Source organism: Dendropsophus ebraccatus, chromosome 6, assembly GCF_027789765.1.
Source record: "Dendropsophus ebraccatus isolate aDenEbr1 chromosome 6, aDenEbr1.pat, whole genome shotgun sequence".
In the NCBI taxonomy this organism is placed as follows: domain Eukaryota; kingdom Metazoa; phylum Chordata; class Amphibia; order Anura; family Hylidae; genus Dendropsophus; species Dendropsophus ebraccatus.
The window spans coordinates 47,838,080-47,856,231 of record NC_091459.1 but is presented as its reverse complement, the minus strand read 5'-3'; the positions used below and the strand labels follow the sequence as shown (position 1 = coordinate 47,856,231).

Below are 18,152 nucleotides of genomic sequence, written 5' to 3'. Positions count from 1 at the left end.
AGATGGAGGAAGAATATGTTTAGGAAGCTGTCAGAGAGTGTGGTATTCTTAAATGTTAGTAAGCTATGTGACACTATGTTTAGTGACAAGGTCACAGTAAAGTTGGAAGGTTTTGGTATGCATGTGAAATGTGAGACGGTCAGTTGATCTGTTAATGGGAAAAATAGCCTTAAAGGAAAAAAAACTGTTAAAGACAAGTGTGTGCACAGGTCCAAATATATCATTCAAAGGATTGGGACACAAGGTTATCACTTAAAATTAATAAATTATACCTTATATGTTTACCGACCAAACGTTTTTGTTTTTTTTTACAATATGTAATTTTAGCCGATCCAGAAACTAGTATAGTATAACAAAATATATAATAATAAATGACAGAAAATACAGGATTAGAATTCTCCCATGTAATTGACTATCACAGAAATAAGCATTGCTTCATCCTCATCATGAGTGATTACATTCTTTCTAACAACTTTGGCATCAAGAATATGTGGGCAGTCAGAGGTGACAATATTATCACCATTTAGTGCTATTTAATAATAAAATTTAAGAGGTAATACACACATGCACCAGATGACACGCACACATCCCTGCAATGCTGAAATGATAGGCGCCCATTTCTAATCTAATTTACTTCATCAAACAAAGAGCTTATAGTGTATTTATAGAATGGCTCTCTGTTCCTATGCAAAGTCAATCGAAATCTGTGGATTAATTTGCAAAGGTCCCCTAGACATTTATAATGGCTATTTTATATAAGATTCATAAATGACAAATACTATATTTATTTTCATATTTATAGCCACGTATTGCTTCAATGACAGATGTGATTTTATTACATGCCTTAGCTAATACGGGAAGAATTAGAGGAGCATATATTAATGTATATATGGTATAAATGTTGAAATTCTCTTAGGCCCCATTCACACGTCCATGTCAGTTTTTACTGTCAGGAAATCCTGATCAGGAGGCCTCAAATGTCATCAGGAAAGTATCAGGATTTCTTGACAGTAATCCGTTTTTACCATCAGGAAACCATCAGGAAAAGCCTTCAGGATTTACTGATGGAAAAAAAAAAAAGGAAGTGATTTCAATATGGTCTAGTATGCCAACACACATCACAAGTACCCACATCAACCGTCATGTACCCTGCCACCGTGTCCCCCTCGTGTACCCTGCCACCACGTCCCCCTCGTGTACCCTGCCACCGCGTCCCCCTCGTGTACCCTGCCAATGCGTCCCCCTCCTGTACATATTCACAGTCTCCCCCTCATGCCATGTATTATCCTCTAATCTGTTGCAGAACTACAACTCCCATTATGTGATGTAGTCTTGCGTATTACCACGCAAACCATGATGGGAGATGTAGTTCTACTGTGCCCCTGCCTCCCCCTTCCTATACTGTGTCATTCTGCATCCTGAATGGCCACATGTTGCAGAACTACAACTCTCATCATGGACTGTCAGCAGGACATGACGGGAGAAGTAGTTCTGCATCCTGAATGGCCACATGTTGCAGAACTACAACTCCCATCATGGACTGTCAGCAGGACATGATAAGAGAAGTAGTTCTGCATCCTGAATGGCCACATGTTGCAGAACTACAACTCCCATCATGGACTGTCAGCAGGACATGATGGGAGAAGTAGTTCTGCATCCTGAATGGCCACATGTTGCAGAACTACAACTCCCGTCATGGACTGTTAGCAGGACATGATGGGAGTAGTAGTTTAAGGGGATAATCTCACCTGTCCTGGATCCTGCTCTGGCTTCCGTAGTCCTCTTCTCCTTTTGATGGTCCCTGAGGTGAGGGGCAGAGGGGTGGGGGGTGCCGCGGTCCTGGGGGTGCTGCGGTCCTGGGGGTGGTGATCGGGCTCCTGGCATGGGATTGGGGGTCGCTGAGGGTGCTGAGCTGAGGTCGGGGAGGGGGGAAAAGAATGGGGGTGCTGGGTGCCGATCACTGGGGGGGAGGTCCGAGGTCCGTGGGGGGGAGGGCAGTATGGGGGTGTCGGACGGTGTGCGCTGCGGCCGGGGGGGGGGGGGCGTAACGGAGGGCATGTGCGGCGGCTGCTGAGGTCCGGGGCGGAATGAGGGTGCTGGGCAGCGTGCGTCATTGCCCGGGGGAGGGCGTCATGCCGCGGCGCGCCAGGGGTCCGGGGGGCAGTATGGGGGATCAGGCTGCAGGAGGCCGGGAAAGACCTCAGGCGGCGAAAGGGAGAGGCCGGGGGGCCGGAGCACACCAGCACAGCAGACCAGGAACAGCAAGAGGCCGGAGCCGGAGGAGACAACGGGTGAGGTTCAGGGGAGAGGGGTACGGGTGGTGGGTAGACAATGCGGAACCCCGGACGCTTTGCATCAGGAAAGCGTCCGCGGTTCCGGCGTTCCCATAGGCTTCTATAGAGGACATGTCCTATTTTTTCCGGATCTATTTTCCGGAACAGACACCCTTCCGGAAAAATCCGGAAGGGTGTCCGTGACCAATTAAAGCCTATGGGTCCGGAAATCCGTCCGGATTTCCTGATAGGAAATCCGGGTGGATTTTCCGGACGTGTGAAGGGGGCCTAAGTCTTCAACCACAGTTAGCTCCAGTCATGGAGGCTACAGAGAGCTGTCTCTGGACACAGTTTTTGTTTATTTCCCAGTATCTAGGGTCTAGCACAGGGATGAGGTACCTGTAGTTGGTAAACTACAATTTGGGATGGGAGGAGTCGCCATGGCAATCTGGGCCAGATGAAGAAGAAAGGTAACAGAAATGTCTGCAGTCAAAGATGTCCCCTGCGAGTCACTGGATGTAACTGTTGGTAGTCACTAATATGATCTGTGTACCCACCACTATATGGTTACTATTTGGGGGTAATATTGAAGACAATATGTTGTTATATTATGTTGTTATGGTCTGGTAGTATTTGTCCCATGTACAGTTTGTAAGGTTAGCCTTCATATGCTGATTTTGTTCAGTAACAACATGGTGGTATTACTCAGTCACTGTGTAATGGTCATGGTATGGCAATATTATGTGCCCTTTGTTAACTGGTATTATTGGTTGGTCTCGGTATACCGGATCTGGTTAAGTAACAGTATGAAGGTGATATGTCGGGTGATATTTGTTCATTGTGTACTGATATTATTTATTAGCTGTATGACTATTATTTAGAGTTAGGGTGGGTTCACATAACGGATCTGCAGCGGATTTCACCCTGCAAGTTCGCAGCAAAATCTGCTGTGGATCCCTTCACTGTCACTTTGAATATGGTTTTATACTCGGAGTAGAATTGCCCCTTTAACCCCCCGTGGCCCGGTGCATATATTACCGATCCGTTCTCCAGCTTGCTTCAGCGGCTTCTGGTTGTCTGGACGTCCCGCTCAGCCAATCAGTGCGCCAAAAAATTGCTTTGGGCTAGATTCACACATAATGTATCCGCAGCGGATTTCACGCTGCAAATTCGCAGCAAGATCTGCAGCGGATACCTCTTCTGTCATTTCCAATGTGATTACATACTATTGTCATGAATAAATAAACTAATAAATGTCATCCCATTGCAAGTATGTAAGTCCCCCCAGGTCCCGTTCAGCCAATCAGTGCATGGCCCAGCCGCAGTCACTGATGCGGCTGGAGCATAAAGCAGGTGAAGTATCTTCCCGACAATGTTGGGTCACTGAGACTGGCACTTAAATACTTGCAGTGGGATAACAATCCCGCCACGAGCACGTAATCACATTAGAAATTACAGGAGAGGTATGCGCAGCGGATTTTGCTACAAACTTGCAGTGTGAAATCCACTGTGGATAAGTTTTGTGTGAATCTAGCCTTAAAGTGATGTTTTCTTGGAAATTTGAGTGTGTGTTTTTCAATTGGGGTCGGGGGTGTCATACTGTATACAGTACCTTTTCTGCATACTTTGTCCTAGCCCTGTTCTTATCATAGGCTTTTTAGTTTGCCCATCTTTACTAGAACATTGCCTGCTATCTAACCCCTCCCCTCCGCTATTGCACATCATATGCTTTCCACACCTGACTGGTTTAGCACACAAGAGGAAAGCTCACCTAAAGTGGAAACACCTGCACAGAAACCCTCTCGAAAATTATCGTTTTGCAGAAACATTATTGTTTTGCAGAAAGCAGATTGGAAATAGATTAATATTATATACAGTAAATGCTTTATACTATACTGTAATTATGGCAAAGCAAAAGCCTAAAAAATATTATTCAAAATTAAATTAAATTAATGTGTACTACATAATATTCGTAGCATACAATTTTAACAGGAAGCTGGAAATTGGGGACCAAAAGAAAATAGAGGATTCTCTTTAAAAGAGAGCAATAACTGGATACACTACACTACACTCTTAAACCAATATTCAGAAACCATTTTACACGTCAAGACCATATTTTTCGTGCTTGTTTGTAATCACAAGTAACTGGATCTAAAAGGTCTACATAGATAAAAACATGGTGTAAAGTGAAACTGGCTCAGTTGCCCCTAGCAACCAATCAGATTCCACCTTTCATTTTCCAAAGAATCTGGAGCCAGTTGTACTTTACGCCAGTTTGATAAATCTCCCCCTTAGTATCTTTATTTGCAATGGACCTATGTTTAAGCATTGTGATAAAATTGCGTCCAAAATGCATTCCACTTAATTAATCTTCTATCCTACCAGCTTTGACATGCAGACTTCAACCCACTACCTATTCAAACATTGATGGACATATTGAGTCAGAGAAGTGTGCTCATACTATACATGTCTAAATGGTGCCCTCTACTGCCCACAATGGTGTATCCATTAAAACTTGTATATACTGATCGAAAATCATAGGACTAATAGTGAACACATTAGAATCCAGATACAGAGGCAAATACTGTATATCTACATTTTACTACAATTTACTACAGGGCAAGAAATCTCAATTAACTATGAGGCTCTGTTCACATCTCAGTGGTATTCAGTTCATTGGAAGTATTCACGCTGTACTGTACATTTCTACATGCCCATATTTCCTTATGCACCCAGCATATATCAAAAGAATGTCTTGGACACAGCGGGCACAGGTGTTACTTTTTTCACTGTATAGTAAAGTGTATTCTATTGTGCTTTCCTATAAGTAAAAATGTACAGGACAGCATATACAGTGGTATTTGCTGTAGACTTTCGTCTGTGGTATACATGGTGGAATACTTCCGTTGTATACCACCAATGGAGCCAAAAATTAGCCTAAAGGCCCTATTACACAAATCGATTATTGGCCGTATTTGGCCCATTATCGGCCATTGCAGCCGATAATGGCCTTTAATTAACCCCTTAAGGACCGGGCCTGAAATGGCCTTAAGGACCGAGACAAATTTTATGAATATGACCTGTGTCATTTTATTCATTAATAACTTGAGAGTGATTTTACCTATCCGACTGATTCTGAGACTGTTTTCTCGTGACATATAGTACTTTACATTTCTGGTTAAAGTTAAAGTCGTTAACGAATCTTTATGAAAAAAACCAAAATATTGTGAAAATTTTTTAAAAAATGCATTTTTTCAACTTTGAAACTTTTCTGCTTATACAGAAAATGGTTATGCCACATAAATTATATATTAAATAGCATTAGCAACATGTCTACTTTATGTTGGCAGCACTTATTAAACTATTTTTCTTTTTTTTTAGACAATAGAAAGCTTAAAATATTAGCAGCAATTTTTTACAAGTTTTCAGTAAACTTTCAAAATCAGATTTTTTTAGGGACCTGTTCAGGTTTAAAGTGTTTTTGAGGGGACTGTATGTTAGAAAGCACCACAAAGCACCCCATTTCAAAAACTACTCCCCCCAAACTCTGCAAAAGCACATCCAGAAAGTTTTTTTTAACCCTTTAGGGGAGTTACACAACTAAGCGTGTAAGAAATTTGAAAAAGTAAATTTTCTGTGCAGAGATTTTATTGTAATCCAATATTTTTCATAATAATAAACCTATTACCAGAAAAATGCACCCCAATATTGATTGCCCCGTTTCAGCAGTTTATAGAAATACCCCATATGTGGTCCTATTGCGCTATTTGACGCAACCACAAGCCACAGATATAAAGAAGTGCCTAGTGAATTTCAACGCCTCCGTTATATTTGGTCATTTTTTACTTTACCACTTCAGGTTGGCAGAGGCTCTGGGGTGCCAAAACCTAAAAAACACCCCTAAAGGGACACCATTTACAAAACTACACCCCTCAAGGAATGTAACAAGGGGTGCGGTGAGCATCTGGACCCCACAGGTGCTTCACAGATTTTCAGAACAATGTGGCGTGAAAAAGGAAAAATTAATTTTTTTACTCTAAAACGTTTTTCTAGCCTTCAATTTTTCATTTTTACAAGGAGATAAAAGAAAAAAAAACACGAAATGTGTAGCACAGTTTCTCTTGAGTACGGAAATACCCCACATGTGGATATAAAGTGCCAAGCAGGTGCAGGACGAGCCTCCAAAGGGAAGGAGCGCCAATTGGCCTTTGAAAGCTGAATTTCACTGGAATAGATTTCAAGGGCCAAGTTGCATTTACAGAGCCCTCGTGCTGCCAAAACACTGGACCCCCCACAAGTGACCCCATTCTGGAAACTAAACCCCTCTGGGAATCTAACAAGGGGTGCAGTGAGCATATGGACCCCACTGGTGATGGGCACACCTGTCATCAAGAGGTCCATATCCTCACTGCACCCCTTGTTAGGTTCCTTGAGGGGTGTACTTTCCAGAATGGGGTCACTTGTGGGGGGTTTCAAGTGTTTTGGCAGCACGAGGACTTGGCGACATGGCGTTTATCATCCTTTCTGGCTAAATCCAGCCTCCAAAATCCAAATGGCGCTCCTTCCCTTCGGAGGCTTGCCCTGCACCCACATAGCGCTTTATGTCCACATGTGGGGTATTGACGGACTCAGGGAAAATTGCTCTACACATTTTGTGTTTTCTTTATCTTTTAACCCCTTGTGAAAATGAAAAATTCAAGGCTAAACCAACATTATAGTGTAAAAAATATAATATTTCGTTTTCACGCCACATTGTTCCACATTTGTGCCCGTCACCAGTGGGGTCCATATGCTCACTACACCCATTATTACATTCCCTGAGAGGTGTAGTTTCCATAATGGGGTCACTTGTGGGGGATTTCAACTGCCTTGGCAACACAGAGGCCTTTCAAATGCAACAAGGCCCTCGAAATCCAATTCAGCCAAATCCAGCCTCAATAAACCAAATGGCGCTCCTTCCCTTTGGAGGCTTACCCTGCACCCACATGGCGCTTTATGTCCACATGTGGGGTATTTTCATACTCAGGGAAAATTGCTCTACACATTGTGTTTTTTTTAAATCTTTTAACCCCTTGATTTTTTCCATTTTCACTAGGGGTTAAAATAGAAAATGAACACAAAATGTGTAGGGTAATTTCCCCTGAGTATAAAAATACCCTACATGTGGACATAATGTGCCATATGGGCACAGGGCAAGCCACCAAAGGGAAAGAGCGCCATTTAGAGGCTGGAATGGAAGATGGAGGCCATGATGCAATTACAAAGCTCCTGTGCTGCCAGGACAGTAGAAACCCCCTACAAGTGACCCCATTCTGGAAACTACACCCCTCAAGGAATCTAACAAGAGGTGCAGTGAGCATATGGACCCCACTGGTGACGGGCACATATGTAGAACATGTGCTGTGAAAATAAAAAATACCATTTTTTTTTATTTTCACAACACAAATGCACCTGTCACCAGGGGGCCATATCCCCATTGCCCCTCTTGTTAGATACCTTATAGGGTATAGTTTTCAGAATGGGGTCACTTGTTGGGGGTTTTTTACTGTCCTGGCAGCACAGAGGCTTTGTAATTGCATCATGGCAAGCCTCTAATGGGAATGGGGGCCATACCTATTTAGCTGGGGAAAAGGTACAATTCTAATTTACTTGGGGGTATTAGGCCAATTATTAGTTTACAAGGTTGAAAATGACAGGAGTCCATCAAATTCAACCTGTGTTGATCCAGAGGAAGGCAAAAAAACACTTGTGAGGCAAACTACAGTAGCCTCATCACAGGGAAAAAATTCCCTCCAGACTGCAATCAGAATAATCCCTGGATCAATGTGACCCCTGAAATAGGAATAAGGGACAGAATTTAGAAAATTTAGAACTCCAATGACGTGTGGTACGCCTTTAAGCGATCCAGTATGCAGAGGCCGGGGTGATCAGGACAGGTGTCACACTGGAAAATTGTGTCCCTCCTGATCCCTCTGTTATGCCACACTCTGCACTTCTTCTGGGGTCTCCTGTTTTCCAGTGTGGGGGACGTTGTCTAGAAAATGTTGCCCTAATGATATATGGGATCCTTCATATCCAGAAGCGCTGGGTCCGCTCCATGGCTGCTAAATATTAGGGCACTATTACTGCTTCTGATATTTTTGGATTGTGGCGCAAGCTACAGTAGCTCGGGCATCGAGGGACCGGCAGAGGGGGTGCTGGTATAAAAGTTATCCCCGTACAGGTGGTGACCTTTATCCAGCAGTTGGAAGATCAGTTCCGGAACGATCTTCCCACTAACTCCGAGGATGGGGGGGGAGCATCTGGGGGCTGGATTCGGGTGTCCCTTCCTTTATACACTCTAAGGGTACGTGCAGACTGCGGAATGGAGAAGGAGAACCCTTTGTGAATTCCACAGCTGGCACCTGCCGACGGACTGATGGAGGCGCACGTCCTCTGTCCAAAGAATGAACGTGTTCATTCTTTGGACGGACTGATGGAGTTGCCGGCGGACTGATGGAGGCGCGCGTCCTCTGTCCAAAGAATGAACGTGTTCATTCTTTGGACGGATGATGGAATCCGCCCGTGCATAGAATGGAGTCTATGACACGGATGGAGACACGCGCCTGCATCAGTCCACCGGCGGGTGCCAGCTGCGGAATGCAGAAAGGGTTATCCTTCACCATTCCACAGTGTGCACGTACCCTAAATCTGTAAGTGTACCCTGAGGTACTCTCACAGAGTTTGTAGAATTTCATGCCATACCGTCATCTCTTATTTGGAAGGTACTGGCGGAAAAGACGTGTCTGGGGGGCACAAGAGCCAAAAATGCAGACAAGCTGAAGACCGCTATCAAAGCAACCTGGGCTTCAATAACACCTCTGCAGTGCCATCAGCTGATCGCCTCCATGCCACGCGGCATTGATGCAGTCATTCATACACAAGGAGCCCCAACCAAGTATTGACTGCATTTACTGTACATACAGATGGTCTTATATAATATTTAAATTTTCTGAGATAATGAAGTTTAGGTTTCCCTTGAGTATAAACCATAATCATCAACATTAACAGAAAACAACACAAGTAAAAGTTCAATCTGTTGACTTTACATAATATAGAGGATTCACTTTTTGAACTGAATTACTGAAGAAAAAAACACTTTTTGATGATATTCTAATTTATTAAGATGCACTTGGATCTTTATGGCATTAAAAAAGTTTGTAAAGTGTGGAAATAAGGATAACTTTAAATGTATATTTGTAATTCATTTAAAGGGGTTGTCAGGGCAAAGGTATTTTTTTTATAGTGCCCATAAAGATAAGCGGTAAAAAAAATAAAAAAAAAAACGCAGTCACTTACCACCCACATTCCCTACCAAGGTTGGGGGACATACAATTTTGGTCTCTGCTGTAGCAGGATTGGCGGTTTGGCGCTATGATGTCACATGCCTTCTTATCCAATCTGTGGCCACAGCAGTGTTCCACCTAATGGTACTTTTACACGGAGCGATAATTCGCCAGATCGCACGATTAACGATTTAGAATGAACAATGTTTTTTTCATAATGATCAGTGTTTACACGGAACGATACATCGTACGGAAAAATCGTTTTGCGATCATTTCGCGATCGCTTAAGCCTATCTAACACATAGGTGAAATCGTTGAAAGACTGTTTACATGGAACGATCTGCGATTTTTTTGCGAACGATCATCGACGATTTGAGAACATGTTAAAAGATCAAAATTAACGATTTCTCGCTCGTCGCTTGATCGTTCGCTGCGTTTACACATACGATTATCGTTCGAATTCGACCATTATCGTGCAAATTCGAACGATAAATCGTTCCGTGTAAAACCACCATAAGCCTCTAATTGGCTGAGCAGACATGTGATATCACGGATCAGACCTGGAAGCCTACTGCAACAGAAACTGGAACTCCACTCACCTGGCGCCTGCAGGGCACTATATATAAGGGTGGTATTACACTGGATGATTACTTATGGTCGTTTTTACACTCCTCCTTTCCTGGCTGATAGACCAGGGAACCACCAAACAAATTGTTATTACACCAATGATGTTCCAATGGTTTGTGAATAATCAACTATGCAAATAGGTCCAGATTCTATCAAACAATCAACGATTTCTCGTTGGTCGTTTAATCGTTGCCTGCTATTACAGGAAACGATTATCGTTTAAATTCGTACAATCTAACGATTTTTTGACCCTAAAGATACCTTTACCCGGACCACCCCTTTAAAAAAAAATTATCCTATTAAGGCAATAACCAACTAGAGATGTTGGAAATAAACTAAAACAGAAAAATAAAGGACAAATGATGACATTATAAGGATTTATGGATTCATCACCTGTATGCTGAATACATTAAAGACCTCTAAGAAAGGAGCTCTGCACAAATGCTTGAATTGCTAGTCTTTGAACCTTAAGCCAACCATTGATGCATTGCAGGGAAAATGCCAATGTGCAAAGGTAAAGGAGGGGAAAAAAGACAATTAATGGCCTTTTCCTCTCTTCCTCACATTCAGAATCATGTTTAGGATAAATGGAATTCAAAGAATCCCCCACTTCCAATAATAACTGTGTGTAATGGCAACAGACAATATCCTTTACTGACAGGAGCAGCATCCAGGCGCTGAGTGCTAGGTCAATCCCATAAAGAGACGTTTAATGACTTAAGCAGCTTGCTCTTCTGCCTGTTTGTGTAGACAGCAATTGCTGGTTTAGTTAAGTACATTTTTTGCAGATTATAGGGAATTTTCTTTTTTTTTTCTTTTAATAGTGGGATCATTTTATAATTGCATTTAAAATTAAAACTACCAAAAAACAGCACAGCTTCCAAAAGAAATTGATACTGACATAGCAAAAGTTTAATACGAAGATAACGACTTGTAGCAAGATCTGTGGTGGTATTTTACTTACCTTATAGCCCTTATAGCCCAAACACATGTAGCAGTTCTACTAAATAACTACTACTACTACTAAATAATTACAAAAATCTTTAACCCCTTCACGTCCACAATATGGCTATATACGTTCCTACTGCCGATGCCTCGTACACTAGAAAGGTACATAACTGTCCTGTCAAGAAGGAGTTTTAATGTGAGCAGCCCTGCATACATTAGTGTCCAAGGTACAGGCCATAATGACAGGCAGCTGCAATCATGCAGCTGCCTGTCATTAACCCCTTAAACAATGCAATGTATAGCAATCGCGGCATTTAATGGTGTCAGTGACAGGAGAACTATCCGTCACTGATGGCATGATCTGCAGGGGTCCCAATCACCTTCCCTGACGGGAGGGGGTGAAATACTTTTCCCTCAGGCAGACTCTATGTGCAGATCACCAATAGTACTGATCAGTATTATGCAATATGTTATGATCAGTTTATCCAATCTAACGATTGCCTACAGTATATAAGTATACTTTTAAAAACCCATATGAAATAAAACCAAATAAAAGTTTAAATTACCATTTTTCTCATTATACAAATAAAAACATGTAAAAAACCCAAAAAGTAATACACAAAAATATTGTGACCCATCCCTCAGGCCAACCCCCCCCCCCCCCATACTCAACCTGCTACACTTTTGCTCTCATTCCCCGTCACTGTTGCATGCTTCTTCACCTACTGAGGTGTGCGCATGTAGGCTCAAGGAAATTTAAGGGCAGTATGCCCTTAATTGGTTGAATGCACAGGCCTGAACCCCCCCCCCCCCCCCCCCCCCCCCGAAGACTCTGCATTGCTGACACTGAGCATTGTGGTCCAAGCTCTTCTGGCTCCTGGCTCCTGTTCTTGAGGGTTCCTGACAGAGTTCCCTGCTGTGTTCCTGCCTGCTGTGCTGCCTACGTGTCTCTATTATCAAAATTTTTCTTTTACACCAATAAAATACCAATAAAAACTGTAGGTCATGGCAAAAAAATTAGCCCCCAACCAGCCCTGTAGGTGAAAAAATAAAGGCGTTATGGCTCTTAGAAGGCGGGGAGAAAATTGCTTCAATTTGAACTCGACATCTGTGCATCAACGACCTTTGGTCATGAAGGATTAATTTAGCATCTCAATTTCCAATGAAATACTCTATCATGAATGTGTTCTTGTAGACACATTCAAATGGATTCACATTAACGCACAGATGTCATAGTAGAAGGTAAGGCTCGCATTGGAGCTTGTCCAACAGCCAGCATGTAAACTATTAACAAATATATGACTGCTTTACTGAGACCAGTTGCAATACATCAATATTAGAGATGAGCGCAACTTCAGCGTGTCCGAGTGTGATGATGCAGCATTTGAATACCGGTGGCTGAAGAAACTGGATGCAGCTCTGGGGAGTCCGGGAAAACATTGATACAGCCTAGGCAAATGTCTGTAGTTTTAGGATATGTTCACCCTGAGCAAATGTGGCGGAGTTCTCCGCTGCGGGATCCCGCCTGCCTCACTGTAACACTGTTTCTCTATGGGAGGGCTTGCGCGCCTCTGCTCCTACCGCTCTCCACTCACAGAATTGATGTAAATTGAGAGGAGGAGAGTGGAGGCGCACAAGCTCTCCCATAGAGAAGCAGTGTCACACTGAGGCAGGCGGGATTCCACAGTGGAGAACTCCGCCACATTTGCTCAGTGTGAACATACCCTTAGAGCTCAAACTGCTGGCAGATTCCTTTCACATACATAGTTAAAAAAGCAAATTATTGTGCACTAAAACAGTACTATTATCAAACAATACAAAATTATAACACTCTCTACTTACATGTCATCAGGGCAATTGTCTGGAGAGTCCATTCTCTGTCCTGAACGCACATAATGTAAAACCTCCATGTTGGAATATCCTTGATAAGGTTGTTGTCCGATAGAGAAAAGTTCCCATAAAAGAACACCAAAAGACCTGAATGAAACAAATTTGTCATTTTACAGTGTAAGATTACTATTTAGAGAGAGACTGAAAGTCATACAGAAACCATTACTTCAAGTTATAGCTGTTAAAGGACTTTTCATGTATTTTTTCCACCGTACTAACAATGTAACTATCGGAACGTTGCTGTTTATACAATTCTTCTGACTTTTTTGCATATTTTAATTTCCCTGGGGGCAATTCACCTAGGTTCTCATTGTGCTGAGCAATTTAACGTGCAAACTGTCTCGTCTCATCTGAACTCCCCGAGATCAGTAATCGTAATCTATAATACAGTAGGGGTTCTCGAAACAAATATCCCAAAATGCATTTCCAACAATAGGATATAAAATAAGCCAGCACTGTGGGACTGAAGTTTTACTGGATGAAACTCACCAAACATCAGAGCGAGTGGTAAATATACCATCAATAAGACTTTCAGGAGCCATCCATCTAACAGGTAGGAGTCCTTCTCCTTTCTTCCTGTAATAATCACTTTTATACACATCTCTAGCGAGGCCAAAATCCCCAATTTTCACCATTCTCCTTGGGTCCTTGTATTCTTTCACTGATACCAAGCAATTGCGAGCAGCCAAGTCTCTAAAGAAAAGATCATTCAGTCATTGTATGTACAGTACAGTAATCTGTCCCTAGGAATATGTTGCCCTATTTGACCGCAGCATAAACTAATGACAGACATGCTAAGCAAAGCAATGTATCACTTACAGTACATTTTTTTGTGCAGCCCTCTGCCCTCCAGCTGCTGATTGACAGCTGTCTACCTATCATATCAGAAAGAAAGCTGCCAATTATTGGCGGGTGAAGAGAAGAAGTGGGTTCTCAAGAATATCGTGGACTACTGAGCGCACACACATAATGAAAGATCTACTGTATCTTCAGAGCAACTGCACAGAACAATAGATCATTTTGTTTAATGTGTCTGTCACTAGGCTATGCTCAGATAGGGCAGCATAAACCCAGTCATTATAATTGACACTGCGACTCCTAATCGGAAAGTTTGGTTATTATTGGTAATGCACCACACATGACAGAAATGCACGCAACCTCCGTTGTACTTTATTTGATGCTGTGCACATTTCTGTCACACGTGGGGCATTAACAAGGATACCCGAGCTTCTAGATTAGGGGTCCAGCAGTATCTGTGCCGACAGGTACCCTTTAAAAGTAAACCTATATTACTTGAGTGGTACCTCCAAGACCTGTTTTTTCATGCAAACCTTTATTTTCCCAAAAATGTCCTGCCAAATAGTACTAATATTAATGTCTACTGGCAGCTTCTTCACTCAAGTGCTACAATTTTATACTTGACTACTAGAAGCTGTTTTCCTATTTAACTTGGCCTTGACCAATGTTGATCCTTATTGAAGCTATCTTGCTTGGATCTTCTGCAGACTGGATGGAAATCTAAAGAGTGCTTGAGTATTGTGACCTACTCTAATGTAATGTCTTTGCCAACAGTCTTAGCCAGACGGATCCTATTCCGATGTTGGAAATTCTTTTATTTTTTTATCCATCCTTATTTATCTTTGCTATGGAACGCCCTCATTTATATGTGTGCCGCTTTACAGGTGTAGGAGTCTTACTGCATAGTAGAGAATTGTAGGACAAGGAAAAAGAAGAAACTGGTTCCATAAAAGCAGTTGTAAATTACAATGCAATAAAGTATAAAATACAGAGAGAAAATAATCCACATACAGTACAAATAGCTGCTTGTTTGTGATTACGCTACAGAGCTTTGCCAAGGGTTAAACTGCTACAGTGAAAATCCTGAAAGATCGTGATAGTGTAGTTGTTTTATAACACCAAAGTAGCTTGGAAAAGTTTTGCAAATGAGTTAGTAACTCTTTAAAAGTTAGATATTTTTAAGAATGATAAGATCTAGAATTATGTAGAAGTCTGGAGGAAATACAAATTTTCAAGCAGGCAGGGGCAAGCTCTACTTACCTCTCCTCATGCCTCTGGAGCATTGTCTCACTACTCTGGGACCCCCACTTGGCATAGGGATCTCCTGCTCCAGTGACATCACAACTGAGATGATGGATTGCCTGGTCAGCCAATCAGTGACTAGGACGGGCAATCCTTTAGCTGCGTTGAGTTCCAGCAGGGATCCTGGAGCCTGTAATGCGGTGCTGCGGAGGTTCGGGGAGAGGTAAGTAGTGCTCATTTATTATACCTCCCTCTGTCCCTGCCTGTGACTTCTCCTTTAATATCTCTGTTATAAGATAAGTTTATTTTTGCTATATTAAATCAACCTACATAGAATGTTTACAATTTTTCAGAGCATCATATTATGTAGTCTACAAGGAAATTACCAGCTATTTCTTATTTATTTACCTGTGAACAAAATGCATTTTTTCCAGATATGTGCAGCCTCTGGAAATATCCAATGACATATCCAGAAAATCCACAATTGACAACCATGTTTCTTGAACCTATAAGAAATATAGCCATAAATATAAAAGTCTGAAAACTGCTAAAAGTCAGCTAAGCAAACCATATTGGGGAAATCTTGGGACCAGCAGTCCAATATTTTGTCTTACATTAAAAGTAAGCTTGACTGCCCATATCTTGATGTCCACCAAACTTGTAATCATTTCTCCTTTGCATGTCAATGAAGTGATCTACCTGGTCAACTCCTCTGCCTCCTATAAACTGATGTATGCTCACTTATCTCATACCTACCTGAAATTTCAGTTGAACTGGTCCTGCTGGATCAACAGTACACACTTTTCCTCGTAGTTTCTCTTTATAAAAACAATGGGCTACCCGAGTACTCTGACTGAACTAATTTGTTTCGCAACTTACCATTACCACAAAGGTTTATTTTCCCTTGTTGCATTAGTTTGTTATATTGATTAACCTGCTCTTTTGTTTTACCTTCCTATATGCCTTTAGAACATTATCCAGGGTTCATGTTTCTATTTCTTTGTCTGATATCCTTTTAAATTGAAAAATTTTATAAAAACTCCTTGAATTTAAAAAAAAAAGAACAAGGAGCCCAGCCACGTTGTTTTGCCTGTGTGGCTACAGATCGCTATTGCGCATGCACAGAGTTTAAAAAGCCCTAAAGAGGAGAAATCCTTGACACTGCTCCAGCTAAAAAACAAAAGAGAGCATTTTTAACCCTAAAGATGGCACCAGGAGGAATTGAAAACAAACAAATGGTACCAATGGTTTGGGGGAGGGGGATACAGATTTACTTAAATAATGTGTAGGGTCTGATTTGTTTGTGACAAAGAATTAAGGAATTCACTGCTCATACTTACAAGAGTATTTGCCCGAGCTCCTCGCAAGTATGACAGCAGATCCCCACCATCCATTAATTCCAGGATAATGTACTGAGGTTCATTATAAAGGCAGACTCCAAGCAGCTTCAGGATATTAGGATGACAAAACTGACTGCAAAACATAAGAAATACAGTTAGTAATGCTTTTTTGCATTGTTTTAAAGCATACCTGTGACGGGGCGATTATCAGAGAACACACGGGGATGGAGCAACTTATAGAAAAGGAGGAGAATTTATTAAATCCAACTGTATGAAGCAGGTAATCCAATGCCAATAGAGTCCACCCATACGGATTTAGCAAGAGTCCACATAGTCTATCAGTCCTCAGGTCCCCATGGAATTCTTCCTCTTCATCTCACCGGGTGCTGTGCTCACATCAGCTCCTCTTCTCTCCTCATAAATCTTCTGAGTTCTTGGGGCCCCAGGATCTGCCACAGCTGCAGCTCCTGGCTTCTTCACTAACTCACAATCAACTCCCTTCTGTCTTCTCAGTTCTTTTTCTTCTGCCCAGTCTGTTGGGGGTGGGGGTCTGCATAACCTACAGCCCCCTGCTCCACACCTAGTGTTGTCTATAAGTTCCCCAGCAGAAGGTGATAAGACTCCATGCTGCCCCCTTCCTTCTCCTCCAGACTCCTTGTCTCTGGTTAGGAGTCCACAGCCAGGCACACTGTCACAATACCTCTCATAGAAAAAAACTTATGAACTGTCACAGAGATATGCCTATGCCAAAAGCTTTTATCAGTCAGGGTCTGAGTGTTCAAACCTTGACCCATCAGTAAAACGAGAAGAAAGGGAGATGCTACAATGTGTCTCTCATCCTGTTTTGAGTGAGAGTCCCTAGACTTACATTATGCTGTTGTCTTGGTCATGTGACACGGAACCAGGAGAGAATGAGCTCAGTGCGGACTTTTCCTTGCTCTATAGTAATAGTGCCTATTTGGTACATCGCTTTCTTTCTTTTACAGTAGCAGATTGGCACCGGCTCGGGGATCAGAGTGATTCAGTTCTTTTTTTTAAACTCCGCCTGGTTTCCACGCTTGGCACCCCTGTATGCCCTGGGGGTGGGCCTTCTGTCCCCTAGTGTGACTATAGCCCCTCCCCTCTTTGACGTGGCTCCATTACAAACAATGGATCAATGGAGTTGGGCTGGTGCACGGCTAAAGAGCTGTGCTGAGCGCTGGAACTGGACTGTGTTTCAAAGAAAAGAACCGCACCACCAGGATCCCTGTGTCGCCACCCATCGACAATCAGCTTTAAGCTTGCACCATGTTTCTCAGAAGCATACATGCCTATATCATCTTCTTTCATGTATTTATTGATGATGTCATATGTTATAAAAATTCTTTAAAATTAGTATTAAGATAATGTACCTCATCACATAGGCTTCCTTTAGAAATTCCACTTTTTCCTGGTCTGTTGCATCTCTTTTCAGGGTCTGTTCAACAAAAATGATTAAAAATAAGGTGTACAATAAAGTCTGTATCACCTCTTATTCTAATGTTACTAAATGGGCTTTGCTTTGCTCCCTCATGCATACAGTATTTGTAGAGGTGTTTAAAAGATTTTTGGTTTTATTTTGAGGCCAGTACAGAGAGTCATAGTTCAATATGTGTATCATATGAATGCCTTCTCTCAGTAAGCACCCAGATGGCCTGGGATACACAGGACTTCCTGTTTTCTGACTGTTT

General features: G+C 42.2%; 1 protein-coding gene across 3 annotated transcripts in view; it reads right to left on the bottom strand.

Annotated features, from left to right (window-relative positions):
- The window catches only part of ROS1 (ROS proto-oncogene 1, receptor tyrosine kinase), a 114,400-nt gene that overhangs the window by 26,302 nt on the left and 69,946 nt on the right, over positions 1 to 18,152 (bottom strand). For all 3 annotated transcript variants that reach the window (XM_069974931.1, XM_069974929.1, XM_069974930.1), the window contains exons 35-39: positions 17,835 to 17,899; positions 16,444 to 16,576; positions 15,512 to 15,609; positions 13,553 to 13,756; positions 13,016 to 13,150 (exon numbers count right to left, since the gene is read on the bottom strand). In XM_069974931.1, the coding sequence (XP_069831032.1) occupies positions 13,016 to 13,150; positions 13,553 to 13,756; positions 15,512 to 15,609; positions 16,444 to 16,576; positions 17,835 to 17,899 (635 nt within the window). The remainder of the gene's footprint in view (positions 1 to 13,015; positions 13,151 to 13,552; positions 13,757 to 15,511; positions 15,610 to 16,443; positions 16,577 to 17,834; positions 17,900 to 18,152) is intronic.